The following is an 18,458-nucleotide window of genomic DNA, read 5'->3' on the forward strand; positions in this document are numbered from 1 at the left end:
TCTTTAATGTCTTAAAGTTAGATACATAATAAGATGTCTTAATTGCTTGTAAGGCTGTTTAAAACCAGGTTGGCAAAACTCTGTGTCTGACTTTGAGGGGAACTGAATATGTTGGGTCTTGTTTCTTTTTGACTCTTGCAATAAGCTTGCTGCCGAGAAAACTGTAAATGCTCCAATGCCTTGAGGTGAGAAAGACTAGTATTTTTTTAAAAAACTCGCCAGGAAAACTGTAACATATCCAATTACCTTCTCCACTTCTTGGTGAGGGGACTTTTGACATATTCTTGCTAATATGTTAGTGTATTATTTTACTTAATTTCTGTGATCCTGCAATTTTTAAAATCATACTGACGTTTTTGGTTTGTGTTTACAGTGCATAATGCATCTTGAGGATAGACTACAAGAGATGTATCTCAAAAGCAAAATGCTTTCAGAATATCTGCGAGGACATACAAGAGTGCACATAAAAGAACTAGGAATTGTATTAGGGTGAGTATTGTAGATATTGGTCTTAGTTTATGGTGAAACTTAAACCAATTATTTTCCTTTCCAGTTTCTGAATGTGATCATCTTGTTCCTATGGGGACTTGCTCCTTACTCCATATTTAGCATTCCCCTTCTCTCATGTGTCTAGAAGTGTAGAAATGACTTCCTGTGAGCCATCTGAAAATCAGGAGACAATTCAAAAGCAGGACTTAATAATCTGTCATTCTTAAGAATGAAGAAAGTCTGTGTTTTGGTTACTGTGAGGTCATCCAGCAATGGTACTTGAGTAGAGCACAACCTTTAAGAATGCACCTGAAAACAGAAGGGGAGGAGAAGTGACAAGAAGTAAACACACACTCCCAAGAAGATAGTTTTAGCACTACAGTTAGAAGTTAATTTGTCTTTATGCCAGCTGTTCAAGATTTCATAGTGAGAAGTGTAGCTTTGAGTAAGGAGACCCTGAAATAAATGCTCCTGTGTGTATACATGTCTGTAAATGTATGTAAACATGTTCAGGCCTCTGACAAGCACTACACTGAAAATGAGTGGAACAGTGTATCACATCTGAAAGGCGTTCTTTGTGCCGCTCTTACTGCATAACTGATAATCATAGAAAGACCAGGATTGAAAAAAAAACATAATGATCAACTAGTTTCAACCTCTGTGCTATGTGCAGGGTCACCAACCACTAGACCAGGCTGCCCAGAGCCACATTCAGCCTGGCCTTGAATGCGTCCAGGGATGGGGCATCTGCAACCTCTCCGGGCAGCCTGTTCCAGTGTGTCACCACCCTCTGTGTGGAAAAACTTCCTCCTAATATCTAACCTAAACCTCCCCTGTCTCCTCCTTGTCCTATCACTGTCAACCCATGTAAACAATCATTCTCCTTCCTGAGGTCTCCCTGGAGCTCGCTCTCCTCTGAGCTGAACAAGCCCAGTTGCCTCAACCTTTCTTAACAGGAGAGGTGCTCAGCCCTCTGATCATCTTAGTGGCCCTCCTCTGGACCCATTTCAAGAGCTCTGCGTCTTTCTTGTACTGGGGGCCCCAGGCCTCGGTGCAGTACTCCAGATGGAGCCTCCCAAGAACTGAGTAGAAGGGGACAATCACCTCCCTCTCCCTGCTGGCTGCAATAATTCCAACTTCTGATCATTTCTGATAAAGAGCTACTGTATATTGAACTGAGTTGTTCCAAAACATGAAATGCAGCCTTCCAGAAGTGGGTGTTGAATATTTTCTTTTGGCTGGGCTCTGTGGTGCCTACTGACAGCAAAGACCCCTAGCTAAGGCTTAGGGATTGGTGAATAAAAAGAAGTTCTTATTTGTAGCACAACAGATGATATAACAGAATGTAATACTAGTACTTTTTTTTTTTCACTCAAATGGTAGCATACTTCTCGTTTGTTTGGTTTTTGAAGTATCTTATGCTTTTGTTGATACATTAGGAACAAATCATTAAACAGTGGTCTTGGTTATAGCAAGACACTTTGAATTTCCTTAAAGTGGATGAGGAATATCCTCTTGTTTTTATTATTTTGTGAAAGTGATTATATATTTTAAAGTCTCTCTTTTTTTTTTTCCTCAGGATTGAATCCAATGACTTGCCTTTGTTGGCTGCTATAGCAAGTACACATTCCCCATACGTTGCTCAAATACTCTTATAAATTAAAATCTCAGGATAGTCATTCCCTTAAAATAAAGAATACGGGCATGTTGGAAGAGGAACAGAGGTGCCAAACACTGGTAAATGGGAACACTGAGAAAAGCAGATAACTGTACCTTCTACCACCTTTCCATTCCAATTTCAGCTGGATGCTTGGTCGGAGGACTTCAGTTTACATAATCTAAAAGGCATTCAGGTGTTTCATTTAATTTCTCTTCTGACTTAATGACTGCATCCTTGCATTTTGTCTTTAATCAAAGGACAAAAGCAAACATTATGTGGCATACTACTAGCTGCCATCCAAAACGCTGCTCAAAACCATGAAGTAACAGTTAAAGAACAAGTGGGCTGGAAAGGATGTCGTCACACTGTGCTTCTGAGTGTGGTGTAGTGTATGTTTCTTTGCTGGGGAAGAAAAGCTGTAAACTATGTATATAGCATTCCTATATGCAAATACATTGGATGGAACATGATTTTCTTGCAGAGCATAAGCATGATTTTGTGTAGTAAAAGTGACCAGCTCAGAAGAGGAGTCTGTATTTAGCAGCCAAATGTTATCTGGAAATGGAGGTGTGCATGAGGTGATGTGACTTTTTCCTTGAAGGACAAGAAATGAAGAAAGCTGCCGCTGCTTCTCTATTAATAAGGTATTCAAATGGCTTATGACTAGAAGTAATTCTACCCTGAAAATGGAATGAACTGAGATTTTTTTGTAGGAAAGCCTTATGGAATTTCTGCTACAAGTTTACATTTGTTACTGATGCAACTTTAATACTTTTTTTGAGTTTCTGTATGAATTAAACCTGTGTCTTGGTGTCATCAAGTATTGCTATCTCTGAGGAGTATGGATTTGACAAACTTCTGTATGACACCAGTGCTATAGTGCACATGTGTACACATGTACACCAGACAATTGGCACCAACTGAAGACAATCTTACTGGGGGAAGAGTCTTTATGGAACCTTCAGTCAAAAGTATTACTTTTCTGGTTATTATTTGGTCAATATAAGCAGGCATAAAAGGTGAGCGTTGCTTAAAGTAAAACGAAATGTACAGGGCAAACTCCCCTGATATTTGATATTACTATGAATGTTTGCAATTACCCTTTTTGATTTTACAGAAATCTTGAACTATCATACGGGTGCCTTTCCTTAGTAGATTAACTGCTTTGAGACCAGAAACTACTTCTCCATGAGTTGATACTGGCCTTCTATATTTCTAGGAAGCAAAATGAAATTTTGTATTTTACTGTTTTCATGTTGGTGATAACATGAATGTAAAAAAAAAAAAAAAAAAAAAATTGCATAAAGCACTGTTGAGCTGGATGTGAAATTATGGACCAGACTGAGGAAAGAAAAGAAATTTAAAAAAGCATTCTTAAGGAAAAGGAATAATAAATGTTGGACCATTTTGTTCTGAGCCAGCATGAATGAGGTCTGAAACTGACAGCTTGCAAGTGAGTTGCTGGCAAAAACAATTGTTTGGGAATAGCAAACTGAGAAACTTCTGGTCACCAGTTATTTGTTGTCCTCATTGGTGATTGGAGTTTTTTTAACACTGAAGGGATGCACTTTTATTAAAAGTGGTTTTATTTCATACTACCTTGATGTTTGGACTTTTCTACAGTAAACTTTAAATGATTTGAAACAATGAAATGTGCATTTTGTGAGTTGTTTAAATGTGATTGGGGTCTTGATTAACCTTGTGTTGCTTTTTGAGGGGAAATGGGTAGACTGACTTACTGTGAAGAGGGGTTGTTTCCAAGTAGAGGGATACCTAATATTCTGATACAAAAATTCTAAAGCTGTTCCTTATATGCTGGCTTTCTGAGCTGACATTCCAGATGTTTCTTTTATTGTGTTTTCATAGACTTGTCTCTAGCCTACAGAGGCTAAAATCTTTCTGTGGTTCAGATCTACTTGTACTGCAAATAATTAAGCCGATTTTTCATATCTTTAGTCTGTGAATCCTTGTATCTACTGGAAAGCAAGCTTCTCTCTGCATCTATTTGTTAGTGGATATCACTCTATTTCACAAATAGAGTCAAAACAAAGTAAGAACCATGGAGCAAATTGTGTATTCCTGAACTGGCCCTGTATGGGGAGTGTGTGGGTGCATGCATGTAGGACTGTGAAACTCTTTCCCTGAGTGTATATAAAAATTCTCATGTACTTCTTCTATTTCATGTTAGGCTTAATTAATAGTTGCATTTATTAAAAGACAGTTCCAGTTCTCCTAAGGCATTAGTTGGCTTTTTATCTCAACAGACTGGCAGTTTTTCAGTGTGCAGAGGCACCTTTGCTATCATAGAGTCGGCTGACTTTGACTTCCTTAGAACACGTTCAGTGATTTCAAGGCTAATGTTGGTAACATCTGATTTTTACTACACAGGTTATTACAAAAATAATAATAATCTGCCTTTTGGCAAGACATTAATCTAGGTATGGAATGTGCGCTGATGGTCAAAGTGCTTGGATTTTCTTCAGCCCAGGCTAAAACTTTGTAGTTCTTGCTGCTTTCTCAAACATTTTGCTGCTCTTCAGAAATCATATGAAGAACTACCTTGTTCTGACAGTTTTAGTTTGGGGAGGGGAAATTCAACATGAAATCTGTTTATTACTGTTAAAAAGGTTTTAGTCTAAAGAAAGTTAAATACATATCTTTCCCCTCCACCAAATGTTCTACCTCAGTTGATGGGATTCCACCTTCTAGGGCTTTTTCGACTCAGTCTTTAACTTGTTTTTGGTAGCATCTTGCCATTTGTGATATATTATGGCATGACAGGGCAGTAGGTGTTTACAGATGCTGTTAGACATCTAATAGGGCATGTTTCTGTTTTTGTTTTAATTGAATGAGATCATATGAATGTACAGAGGAGTTGAAAGTTGATTATGTAGCTTAGTTTTCAAATACTCCAAAGTTTTTATCAGTATTACGTAGGTTTTTCTGTAAACTTAATAAACGCATACTTTAAGTGGGAGTGCACACTCTTTCCAAAATCCCACGTAAATGCAGTTTACACAGTGCAATTTCAGGAATGTATTCCTTTTTTTTTTTTTTTCAGGCAAGGCTCAGCATTGATACACAGAGGGGAGGAATGAACTACTAAATTTCGTAGCATTTTAATGAACTCCTTAAACTAAAACAATACCAAGATTGAATTATTTTAAATAAGTTCTTTCTGATCTAATGTATGCAACTGTCTTCTGCCCAGAAGAAACAAATACATACTTACTCTATTATTTAATTCATATTTCTAATTACATTTTCAGAGTTACAGATTGGACTTTCCCTCCCCCTACTGAATGCATTTTTTTAAAAGTGAAAAAGCCTTTTTAGATGCACCGAACTCTTGTATATAGTTTACACAAAATGATGATAGTCCTCGATTATAAATTCTACTTGAGTTATAAGGACCCGGATCAAACCTAAGTCTGAACTGCTGAATGCACTCTAGATGTGTTTTTTATATATCAAGTATGCTAATTTGTCATACACAGTAGGATTTCCATATAGATAAAAACGTGTTGCTATTTTGCATGTTTGGAGAGCACAAGCTTTTTTTTTATTTAGGAATGACTGAATACTGATGTCAGACTACATGTTTTTGATGGCTTTTTTCATATAGTTGTTTATGTACACTACCACTTTGGTCTATTTCTCTGCAGCGTTTGGTGCAATAAACTTTCTGAAATTAATGTAAATGGTATTTGGTATCTTCTTTCTTAAAATTTACTTCTGAGGAAGTTGTGTTTGTTTTTGTAACTGATGGCTAACAGTGCACGGACATCCAAAGTTTGCTTTCCACTATTCCTTGCAGTTAGTTAAGACTCTGACTGTTGGTATAGGTTCTTCAGAGGTTCTACGAGTGTGGTTGGCACTGAGCTCAAGTGCGTATGAAGAGAGCTGTCAGAAGAATGCCACTATTGCATGATATATCCTTTTTCTATTTTGAAATCACTCAGTCTAACAGAAAATAAGTGCCACTGTGTGTGTACCAGAAAATGAGATTGTTGGTGGACTTAAACAAATGAATTAATTTTTTTAAAAAAACAAGGAAGTCTTCAATTTGTCAAACTCTCCATGAGCAAGGTTTCAGTTTAGTACTCTAGACTGAAAAGAGCTGGGTCCATAGTGTATGCACATGCAGCATCCATCTGATTTTTATTTGTGAAAGCTATTCCATTTAAAACTGTCAGCTGGATGCTACCTAGAAGGCAGTGAGCAGCTCAGGACATTAGAAGCTTGGGATCTGCAGAACACTTCAGGCTCTGCAGCTTACTGGAAACTCCTTGTTTATCACGTAAAAATGAAAATGAGAGGATCAACTGGAATTATGTTCAATATCTCTGAACAGGTGGGTCTTTCAATGTGTAAGCACTCTTTCTGGTAGACTGACATTTCTGAGATTTGCTTTGTTGACCAAGCTAACAAGGATTGTGAGTAAAATAATAAAAAAACAAAATTAAAAAAAAAAGAAAACACACTTTGGTAACAAGGGCATTCTGCAGTGCTGTGAATAAACCTGGTCTATGGTGATGTAGTATAGTAATTAACTAAACTTGGTGTCTTTTTTTTTTTTAGTTTGGAAAGTACATTGAAATGATAATGCTGTGGTGAACTGCAACTCTAGTCTGGCTCTCCTCTTGGCAAATTGTGTAGCTGCCTTCCTTTTGTGCTTAAATGAGAAAGCTTGCAGCAGTTTAATACCTAACCACTTTAACATGGGGAAAACACCGTTACTGTGTTCAGTCTTTTATTTCTGTCATACTAGCTGCATCTGCAAGCTACTGTCGCATGCTCTGAAGCCCACTGGCTCGCTTGTGTGCAAGCGCAGTTTTCCTGAATTGAAAAAATGTTGATGATTCTCTGCTGGATGAGCAAGTAGAATTTGGCTCACATAAATGCTAGGATAAGGGTGAGGGAAGGGGCAGGACCCCTCAGCTAGGAGCAGGAGAAAAGGAATGAGATAGAATCCAACTCATGATATCTTTGATACTTGATCTTTGGATTGGCTCCATGGTTTGTACAGTACAGGAACCTTGGCTTACACTCAGGGTTTGGATGGTCCCATGAGGTTTCTTTGGTCTGACATAAGCAATTTAAAAAATATATGTAGCGTATTTCTGCTGTTGCTCATGTTAGCAAGCTTTGCTTTTTCTCTAAAGAACGCTTAGCCAATCTCTTCAAGTCTTCATATGGTATGGAAGTCTGGAAGATTAGTAAGAGGAAGATGTACAGACTGACCAGTGTAAGATGGCCAAGCCCTGAGAAAGAGTGGAGGGCTGTGTTAATGAATACTTGTGGTGTGCCTGAGAGGACAGCCAAAGAGCCTTTAAAACTGGCAACTGTGAAATAGAAAATAATATCCAGATCTCAAAAATGCCCCAACCCTAAAACAAGTTCTATGCTTTGTTTAAAAGACAAATGAAAAAAACCACCCCAAAGGCAAACAAGAAAAACCACAACTTAAATTATTAATGTCACTTGTAACTGACTTGACCTGTCTTCTGTTCCAATAGATGGCAAAGGGGATTGCAGAACCAATGAGCAGATTCTCCTTATGATGTCTAATGAGGAATTAAAGACTATAACAGACATAAGTAAATATGAACAGTATTGCAAAGCAATCAAGTCCTGTGCCAGTACTCTACTGCAGTCTTTCTCCCTCCTCACTAAATGAGAAAGTCCTATAAAACAGCAAAGTTTTCTGTTCATCATTCACACACAGTATCCTTTGGCTTTCTGTGCTTATGCAATTGAAGAGAGAGCAGGACTGAGAATGCTAAATGGGATTTTGTACATAAAGGATATGCAGCTGAGTGATAAACCATGGTACTGTGACCTATAAGGCTTCCAATCCCATATAAAAATAGCTTAAGTGGCCACATGCTAGTAATCCACATGCTGGAAAATTACTCTCGTAATAGTTGCGGTCATTTGTCTGTTTGGCACAATCCCAAAGCTAAAACAGTTTAAGTAGTACAAGTAGCATCTTCTCTAGAAATCCTAAAGGTCAACACAAGGCCAAAGGGCTTAGGAGTGACAGTCAAGCACTTAAAAATAAATATAATCTCATAAACTGGTTTTCTTCTGCTTGGAGCTTCAGAGATTCCATTGTGATCTAACAAAATGGTGTTTGAGAGAGGGCATGCTCCCATGAGGAGTCTCCCACTGCAACAATAAACCTATGGGAAGAGAAGTATTTGTGGATGCAGAAATATGGGTTGATTCAGAAGTCTAAGGTCTTCCCAGAGCGTGGCCAGGCTTGTAGATAAGGAGTGTTGCTGCTTTTTTTTTTTTGGCTTTGTAAAGTCTCTTTCAACCTTAAGGTGGTTAAGTCTCCTAAAGTTTTTCCATTCAGCTTTGACAACTATTATTGTTTTGAATTACACTTTTTTTCAACTGTTTTTGATTCCCTAGAGTGTGCAGTGTTTTTGACATTTACTTGTTTGGCTGTGTTTTATGTGAAATTGGTACTCATACATTTCCAAACCAGCAAGATTCTCTTTTCATTTGCAGGTGACAGGTAAGGGCACTGCAGCTGTGGTGTGGGTATCTGAATTCTGCTGAAGATACTTCACCTTTTCCCTTTGTGCTGGTGTCTGGGAGGAGTGTGGATCATGGCTGCCCGCTCTCTGTGGGGGTGAAGGCAGCCTTTGTGGCTGCCCAGATCCCAGGCCAGCCGGGCCCGCGCACCACGGCCTTGATGTTCAAGAACCCAGGGAGCTGGCTGCCTAAAGGGAACATAAAACAAAAACAGAGTTAGCACTGAGAAAAAGTTTTTATTTCCTCTTCGGCTCATTGTTTTTTAATAATGCCTTGCAGCCCCCTGTAGGCGCTTAACTGCCATTTCATCATGCAGACATCAAATCTGATGACTATTGAGCAGGGCCTTCTGCATGCCTACCTGATGCAATCATAGAATCATAGAATGGCCTGGATTGATAAGGACTATAATGATCATCTAGTTTAATCTTCCCAACTGTGCAGGGTTGCCAACCACTAGACCAGGCTGCCTAGAGCCACATCCAGCCTGGCCTTGAATGCCTCCAGAGATGGGCATCCACAACCTCCTTGGGCAACCTGTTCCAGTACGTCACCACCCTCTGTGTGGAAAAACTTCCTCCTAATATCTAGCCCAAATCTCCCCTGTATCAGTTTAAAACCATTCCCCCTAGTCCTGTCTCTTTTCACCCATATAAACAGTCATTCCCCTGTTTATACGCTCCTTTCAAGTACTGGAAGGCTGCAGTCAGGTCTCCCCGGAGCCTTCTCTTCTCCAAGCTAAACAAGCCCAGTTGCCTCAACCTTTCTTCATAGGAGAAGTGCTCCAGCCCCCTGATCATCTTAGTGGCCCTCCTCTGGACTCATTCTAAGAGCTCTGTGTCTGTCTTATACTGGGGGCAACTCCCAAAGTAGGTGAGGAATTGACCTCACTGTGTCAGTGCCTTACCATGAGGCATGTAACTTACTCACCAGTGTTTCAAGTGAGCTTGTCAGGCTCCTGGCATTTAAAACATTTGTGTTAAGCCCAACTATGGCTACACCCTGTAAGGGAGATAGCCTTCACTGGTTTTCCATGATGCCATTTCCTTCCCACAAGAATGCAGTCGTATTGCCTGTTGCCTAGTAGTGGGGAAACAAAGGGCAAAAGAGGCAATGCCCATTTGTAATGCTGCCAAATAAATTGAGTTTTGTAGGTAATTCATGGGCTGGTGGGTGTGGTTAGAGGAGTGTTGTGTGTTGTTATGCATTTACATCAAATGAGCTCTGAAGAAGAGCTGGTGGCTTCCCAGATTAAGAATGCACAAGTGCCCTTTCAGTAGGTGAGAAAGCAGGTAATTCAGGAATGCTGTTCCCATCTTCAGAAGGCTTCCTCTCCTGAGCCTCATGATGTTTAAACTGCACTGCTGCTAAGTAGCTAATCCAGCTAGTTCATCTCTGAGATCATACTAAGCTTTACAGAAAAGCTGACTTGCCCCCTCCCCCACTGCTTCTTCCTAAATTAGCTTTCTCTGCTTTTGATCAAAATATGTGACAATTTTCTGCATGTCTTGCCTTGCTGTTAGCAGCTGCTTTGCCAGCCCTTGAGCAAGCTGGCATGGAGGCTGCAGCTGGAGCTCAGGAGACTGCAGTCTATGGTTTGATGTGAAAGCTGTCAGCTGGATGGGTTCCTGGAGACAGTGTGCATGAAGCAAGAGTCACTCAAAGCAGCTGTCCCAAAGAACCCCAGTAGCAAACTGCACCTACAGCCTGGCTGGTTGCTCATAGCGCAGAGTGCTGCTCTTTTTCCAACAGAAGGGAGTGGTGCTAAAAAAGCATTGTAACTACAGTTCTGCACACTGCTAAGCTTATAGCTGTCAGGGGTGACATCTCTGACAGCAACAGGCTACATTTGCATTGTCACACTTCCAGTAGTTTGGTGATGATTGGCTGCCATTATGTCCTCAGCTGTGATGCCTAGTGGAACTATGTTGAGGCTGAAACATGAACGTGAACTTCAGAGTGGGCTTGCTGAACTTTGAGGTGGTTTTACACACTGCAGTGAGCATAGAACATCCCAATAGCACAGCCTAAGCCCTGCTTATCAGTGTAGTACAGGAGCATGTGGCAGCGCTAAGATGTGCTCTGGAGACTCCGTACCTCTCTGCAGTCACTCTATATCATGGCTTAATCTCAGTGCCATGCTGAGCTAACTGAGCTGATTCACCATTTTCAGTGCTTGAGGAGATCCAACCAGCAGCAGAGCAGGAATTTTCCCCCTGTGCCTGTGGCTCAACATCAAAAAAGCTCCTCTTTGTTTTCCTGGCATTCTGGTAATTACCGCAGTTCCTCCCAGAAGGATGAGGTGATTGCTAAAGGCATGCAAGGGAGGCTGGGGCTGAGATTAGCACCTGATCTTCTGGGTCCTAAGTTAATGTATTTGTCATCCAGTGGTCCTGCTGGCCAGGCTGGGTATATGTGTTATGGGGAAGTCTATTCTTCCCTTTTCCCTTTCTAGCAGGTCCTGTAAGAGTCAGAGAAAGCATCTGGCATCCAGGCATCTGCCTATCTTTTGGGAAATACAAAATGAACTCTCTCATGCTTATACGCTGCCTCAAAAATTTGTCCACAGTTACAAGGGTGCCTGTGAGGGTACAGAGGTTTAGCCGAAAGAATCTAACATAGATGCTGCCAAAGAATGTATTTTGGTTTTCCAAGCACCTGTTTCTTTGCCCTTGTGCATCTTTATTCTTGGCTTAAGATGTATTAATAGTGTAGAAAAAGTAACTTATGACGGGCTGCTGGGCAGCACTCAGTGAGAAATAGCAGGAGCTGGTGTCTGCTCCAGGAAGCGCTCGTTTTCAGGAAAAAAAAAAGCAGAAGTGAAAGATGAGAGTTGTCTCTGAATGAGCTTCTCATTTGAAGCAGTGGGAAGGTGTTATAGGCAGGCATGTGGAGTGCAAGATGTTAACTCACTTTTTCACAGAAGCAGCTTATGTGCTAGCTTTTATGCACTAATGTGTAGATATTTGTAACAAACATTCCTCTATGGCAATGCAGAATCTTAACATCTTATCTGAGTGTAGAAAACTGGTATGATGTAGATTTGCTCTGAAACACGTGTGTAATCTGAAATACTGCAACTAATATATGTGGAAGGGTAGGGGCAGGAGGTAATAGAAGAACAAACAGCAAAATAAAATGGAGTTGTAAATTCCAGTTCTCTGTAGCAGCATCTGTTAGTTCCTAATTCAATCTTGGTGCTATGTATTTTAATCTCTACGGTGGGAATCACAGCATCAAAAGTGGCTGTGACCAACCGAGGTGTGACTGTCCTGCTCTAAGGGGGTGTGTTGCCATGGCAGTCCCCACAGCTGTTTTCCGGGAGCTGATGTGGGCCAGCTGCTGGGGAGCTGGGAGTGGAGCATCCCCACGGGGACAGGGTGCCTTGGGGATAGTTGATATAAACCATGTCTCAAAATGAAGGGGTTTGGATGATTTTTTTTTTTTTTTTTTTTTTTTTGGCTGCTTGAGATCAAGTGGCTCTTGTAAAGGTGACTGGTAGAGAGACACCCACAGGTCTCTGAAGAGGACAGCAGGCATCAAACCTGCTTGTAGCCTGAGTTATTGCCAGGTGCCAAAGGAAGGAAGTGCAAGGTTCAACAGCTAGAGAAAGGAAAGGCAAGGTGTGTGCTGTGGGAAGGAATGCCATGGGGATGATGACGTGTTGCTCTGACCTTTGCGTTCAGCAAGTTGGGTTACAGCGAGGTTAGGTCTCTGAGCTCCCCACTGGGGTGCGTGGGTGCTGCTGCACGTGCCTGGGAAGTGGCTGTCCCTGATGAGGACAACAGCTCTGCCCTTTCAGGAGGGTCCTCTTTGGTAGCAGTGGGACTGGAGCCCTGTACTGAGGGTTAGTGAAACTAATCTGCTGCTGACCTGTCAGAAATCTTCCCTCTTGTACCACCTGAAAGCAGGATTCAGAGCTGCTGCTGCTGCTGCCCCAAGAATCCACAACCGGGTATAGGGTGAGGGGGAAGCAGAGCTCCCCTTTCCGACATCACCCGCAGTACTTCAGCTTAGCTGCAACAGGCATGCTGCAGCCTGAAGGACAAGTAAGGTGACAGCTGGCTGTGACACAGCAATGCGCATTTTATAGGACTGCTGCCAACTCAATTCTTTTCCTCAGCTGCAGTCAGTGTAAAAGGGTTTCATGTTGCTTGTCTCACTCCAAAAAGGCATCAAATATCTCAGGCTTACAGACCCTGCTGCCCTTCGTGCTACATCATATTGGACCTGATTCTTATTCCACTGGAGCATGTCTAGGGTATCGTACTGACATACTTACTCATTGCTTTCCTCCAGGCCCTTGCTACCACTGCAGCCCACTGTGAGGGTGGCTGTTGTTAACCATGGTAACATTCTAACCAGTAAAGCTCAGACAAATGCTGGGCGCATCCACTTAGTTTCTGATCTGTGACCCTGCTCCTCGTCACTGTGGAGCACAGGTGGGAATGTAGGGGTGAGCCAGAGCAGCTCTATGTCTCAGTGGCTGCGAGGGTGTCCTGTGGCCCCGCTTCCAACAGAGGGACTCATGGAATGGAGTGAGAGACTGCTGTGACTGCCAGTGCCCTGGGTACATGAAGCTCCTGGTGTGTTAGGTGCAGCAGCTGCAAAATGGCTTCCTGCTGCCTCCCTGGAGATGGGTAAAGTCACTAGAGAGAGAAGATGACTTAAGCAGTTCAGACAGCCAACTGTATCCTGGGCTACATCCAAAGAAGCATGGCCAGCAGGGCCAGGGACGTGATCCTGCCCCTCTGCTCTGCACTGGTGAGGCCTCACCTGGAGTACTGTGTCCGGGTGTGGAGTCCTCTGTACAAGAGAGACATGGACCTTTGCAGACCTCTCCTATGAGAACAAGCTGAGAGAGCTGGGGCTGCTCAGCCTGGAGAAGGCTTCTGGGAGACCTGAGAGGGGCCTTTTAGAACCTAAAGGAGGGCTGTGGGAAGGGGGCAGACTCTTTAGCAGGGTTGTTGCGACAGGACAAGGGGAAATGGTTTCAAACTAAAAGAGGGGAAATTTTGTTTGGATGTAAGGAAGAAGTTTTTTACGGTAAGGGTGGTGAAGCGCAGGGACAGGTTGCCCAGAGAGGTGGTGGGGGAGAACACCATGTAAAAGGCCTTCTGACTTCTGTTGGAGCTACAGCTGTTGCCTGTCAGGCCTGATATTTGTCCGTGCAAGGGCAAGGAATTGCAGCCGCTCAGCTCCTTCAGATGGGATCAATGGGGTCAGCTGGAAAAATACATAACAAGAAGGGACAGCTTGAGGAAGCACACAAGCCCTGAGCAGTGGCTGCTAGGAACAAGGTCAAGTGATGCCCAAGAGGATGTGGTTGCACTCTAAAGCCTTAAATCTCAGACCCCAGCTATCACAACTGGATAAACAACAGAGTCTTTGTACTTTTTGCAGCATGTTATTTCACTTATACTTTAAGCATAGCAAATCTGAAGTTTCTGTAATTTACTTATCACCTCACTTCCTTTGCCCAAATTACCTGGCAGCTATTAAAAAGTTGCCTTTAAACCAGCAACAGAAATAAAGCTGCCTTCTGTCTTTCACTCTTGCTGGCACCCAGAGCTTCTTGGCACAAAGAAAAAACAATTAAAAACTACATGTAGATGTGACCAGCTGCGCATCTGAACTTTGAAACCTTAAAACTGAAAGGAATACATTTTGATAGCCTAACTCTGAAGGCAGGAGGGTATCAGAGGTCACTCAGACCCAACGGACCTGGCCCTTCTGCTTTGCTGAGCAGCTGACTCCTATATGACTACTGCAGAGTAGAAGTGCAGACAGCATTGCAACTGCTCTGTGCTAGAATGCACTAGAAATCATATTGCTTCCTACATTTTTACATTGGTTCTTACCAATATCATAAACTACATACAATTGACTAAGACTTGCTTCTAGAAATACAGTTGTATAAAATCAAGTATATCCTCTTTTTTGTTTCTGATATCTTAATGCAAGTCTGCACAAGCATCTTCTCCACTTTGCTCTTACAGGTGCAGTAGGCAGATACAAACAACTAAAACATCTGCAGAAATAAGGATTTCACTTTAACTTTAGAGCCCTTGTATTTACTTTTAAGATCAGATCTCTGTATTTTTCCCTTCAGAGGTTGTGAACGAGGCTTGACCTTGTGGTATCTGAAATCAAAAGGGGACTTTGCTGTGTCAGCTCATAGAAGGACTGGGTGGACAACCACAGCCTCTGTTAACACACAGCTTCTTTCTGTTTGCTGTGGGCTACCAACAACATGCTCCATTATAAGGAATCTCCAGTTTGTTGCAATTTTCTGAGCCCCAAATGCAGCCCCTCTCTTGATTCAGCAGCACAGTGCTCTCAGGCACAGGCAGTCAACTGCAGGTAAGGCACAAGAGCGATATGGTGAGCTGGTCCTTCAGCTTGATACATCTGTGCTCTGATCATCTCTGTCTGCCTGGGGATTGTAAAGTCTCTTAGTGCACTGTAAAATTCTCGACAACTGTAATGCCTCCTTCCCAAAGGTACGATGAGGTGAGGTGCTGGCTGCTCAGCCTGTCACTCAGCATGCCTTCCATCAGGCTGCAGGGCAGAGTCCTGGGCTGATTCTTTTAATAAATTGCTGTTGTGGTTTAACCCAGCAGGTGGCTCAGCACCTACAGTCGTTCGCTCCGTCCTTCCCAGTGGGATGGGGGAGAGAATTTAAAAAAAAAAAAAAAATAGAGCTCCTGAATTGACATAAAACTATTTACTCTGATAGGGAAGAAAGAAAAGGATACTAGTTATGGCTATAGAAATATACATATGATTGTATATAGCAGGTGATGCACAGCCAATTCTCGCTACCTGCTGACTGATCCCCAGCCAAACCCTGTGCAACAGAAGGAAGAGAGAATTCGGCCATTTCCAGAACTTGCCTTTTGTATGATGTCATATGGTTTGGACTATATCTTTGGCCAATTTAAGTCAGCTGTCCTGATTCTGTCCCCTACCAGTTCCTTGCCCCCCCTTCCCTTGGTAGGACAGTAGAAGAAATTGAGAAAAGTGAAACATCCTTGGCTCCATGCCACGCTGCACTGCAACAACTGGAAGCAAAGGTGTGTTATCAGCATTTTTTTCTCCTAAAACCAAAATGTAGCATCATCCCAGGCACTATGATCAAAAAAGCTCTGTCCCAGTTGAAACTAAGACATCTTCCATGAGCCTGCCTGAGTGATGTGCAGCGCAGCATTGCTCCCAAGGCTGCCAGCTAAATCTGTGCCTTCCTCACCCAACCTTTTTGTGATTTCTGCACGTTTTGTAGCAGCTGACAGCACTGATAAGCACAATTCACAGGCAGCTGCCTCAGCCCCTTCAGAAAACCGAAGAGGGGTTGCAGTGTGCTCAATCTAGTGACAGTGAACTCCCCCGGCTGGCAGGCCACATCCCTGCTCCCTCAGTATGTGAAAAAGGCGCTCTGTGCCGCAGTGATGTCATGAGCCCAAGCCGGGCTCTGATGGCTTCACTGATGGCTTCCAGCTGCCTGCTGAGTGCTGGGAGACACTGTGAGCTGAGCACGCACCACAAGGAGCTTCCAAACCTGCCTTGTTCCTGCTGCCTCCTGACCAAAAACCCTGGTTAGTCAGGAAAACATGAACCTTCTCTGTTACATCTCAAATACAGCTGCTTGCTGCCTGTTTTTCTGAGCCCTCCCACTGATTGCTGCATTGGTTCCATGCAGGTAGAGAGGTAGGGGCCATGTGTAGAAGGAACTCCTGTTTCAATGAGAGGAGATGCTCTTGAGAGATGTTTAATTACTGAAGATCAAATGATATCAATGGTAAAATTTTATATCATTCGTGTTAGCAACAAGATGTCGTGCTGCACAGGCACGCACTGATCAAGTTATTCTCTCACTGACCAGGAGCCTTTCTTTGCTAGCTCTGCCCTCTCCATGGCATTTTCTCCCCCTGCTCATCCCGGCATAACTAAAATTGCATAGCTGAGCAACTCTCTCAGCCACCTGCCCGTGCATATACAGTTTCGAGTGTACTGTTTGACGGCCACAAATAGATTACTTAGCTCTTTCCCTTACTGTACTGTCTCAAAAGGGAAACTGCTGAGACAAGATCTTTCGGGAATAAAGTGGCTGCCTATACTACAAATGAGGAAACAAAGATGAATGTCACCCATGTGTGACTCCTGGAGAGATGACTCATTTCCAGCTGGATTGTTTTGGGTCAGGCCTTCCAAGTCAAGTTTTCAGTGTTGAGTTAGAAAATCAGGAATTTTTTTGATGAATGATATGAGATGTGCTCCTTACAAGCTGGGCACACGCACTCTTGAGCAGAATCTAGTGTTCATGCTTGCACATACAGCTTCTGAAGAGTTCTGGCTTTTCCTTTGTGATGAATATTCCTTGCTAATCCTTTTCACATAAAACATAATAATTCCTAATCTGTGGTTATCCTTCTTTTGAGGTAGGTTATGCACAAACTGTGGTAGCACATCCAGGCTGCAATTTCAGAAATGCTGCTTAAATTTAGTGTTGATGAAAATCTGGTGTTCCAGCTCTGAGTCAGTGCTTCGTGTGTCAGCCCTTCAGTAGCACTGACTTGCCAATACCTATAATAAAATCCTTATCCATCTGGCTATCCTTAACCATAAAACCAGCAAAAATCTCAACAAACCAGCCCCAGACTTGTTTTCTACTGTACCAATCTGGCTGTGTCATAAGCCATTTAAAAACTCATATCGGTAGTAGTTATCATCACTGCTTTTGTTCAAGTATTTTGCCATTTGGAGCAAAACCTCTCTCTGTAAACTTGCCTTGAGTAGGAGGGCATTTGTTGTTTTTGTGTATGTTGCATGGTTTGATCCTTGATTGATGCTGAAGATAAATGTATGCACATAAACCTATAACGGGATGAGAAATTCGTATCTGCATACTATTTATTCTGTAATTTCTAGGTTGTCAGCTCTTGGTTGATTATTTGCCTTCCTACCACAGCTGGGCTAAGAGGTGAGACAAATACAATCATCTTTAAATGCTGCTGCAGTAGAGATTTTTTATGACACTGGAAAAAGTAAAATAGCAATAAGGTTGCAGAAGGTGACATTACAGTTATAGTTAGGAATTGAGGGGAATAAGAAAGCTTGCTTTTTCCCCATTTCCCCAACAGTTTTAAAGCTGTTTGCTAGCAGTGCTGTGTTGAGGCTCAAAAACTGTCTGTTGATTGTCAGGTTCTGAACCAAAATGTGTTTAGGAGAGGACTGATTAAAGGAAGACTTTTTCAGTTTCCATCTGTACCTCTCCACCTTCTACCTTGTCTTCTCCTGACTTACAGCCTTTTCCCCCATACTCTGCTCCTGCTTTTGTTTTGAGGCCCTCCTGTTCTCATCTTTTCCCGCCTCTCTCACTTCACATTGTTTCCATACTTCCTCATCGCCAGGCCTGGTCTGCCCTTAAGCTGTTCAAAGAACGTGGAGCGCGTGCAATGCTGGGTGATATTCACTGCATTTATATGATGAATTCTTGTAGATTTCTCCTGAGGATAATGACCTGCTTGTCCTGAGTTGTAGGACTCGGTCAGTTGGAAACTGCTAAAGTACAACTGCATTATAATGGCAAGCTTGAGAAATTTCAAGTCTTTTGTCCAGAGTTGCAAGGTGTGAGGTGTAACAAAACCCTTTCCTTTCAGTGATTTTCTTTTTAGGAAGGGGAAAGCAGTGTAATTCACTGTTTCCCAATTCTGAGATAAAAGCAATCAGTCATCAATGAATCTTTTAGAAACTGAAGCTGCCC

General features: G+C 42.3%; 2 protein-coding genes across 9 annotated transcripts in view; one reads left to right on the forward strand and one right to left on the reverse strand.

The window, feature by feature from the left end:
- FNIP2 (folliculin interacting protein 2) overlaps positions 1 to 5,844 on the forward strand; it is a 54,056-nt gene extending 48,212 nt beyond the window's left edge. For 6 of the 8 annotated variants that reach the window (XM_015285333.4, XM_015285329.4, XM_004940908.5 and 3 more), the window contains 2 exons: positions 374 to 489; positions 2,069 to 5,844. In XM_015285333.4, the coding sequence (XP_015140819.1) occupies positions 374 to 489; positions 2,069 to 2,147 (195 nt within the window). In that variant the 3' untranslated portion in view covers positions 2,148 to 5,844. Of the gene's footprint in view, positions 1 to 373; positions 490 to 2,068 lie in introns of those variants that run through there. The other 2 variants (XR_005859557.2, XM_025149898.3) reach the window with 1 other exon arrangement.
- C4orf45 (C4orf45 homolog) overlaps positions 1 to 18,458 on the reverse strand; it is a 42,227-nt gene that overhangs the window by 2,005 nt on the left and 21,764 nt on the right. The window contains exon 4 of the mRNA XM_001233137.7: positions 8,731 to 8,883. Coding sequence (XP_001233138.7) covers positions 8,731 to 8,883 — 153 coding nt within the window. The remainder of the gene's footprint in view (positions 1 to 8,730; positions 8,884 to 18,458) is intronic.

Source organism: Gallus gallus, chromosome 4 (genome assembly GCF_016699485.2).
Source record: "Gallus gallus isolate bGalGal1 chromosome 4, bGalGal1.mat.broiler.GRCg7b, whole genome shotgun sequence".
Classification (NCBI taxonomy): domain Eukaryota; kingdom Metazoa; phylum Chordata; class Aves; order Galliformes; family Phasianidae; genus Gallus; species Gallus gallus.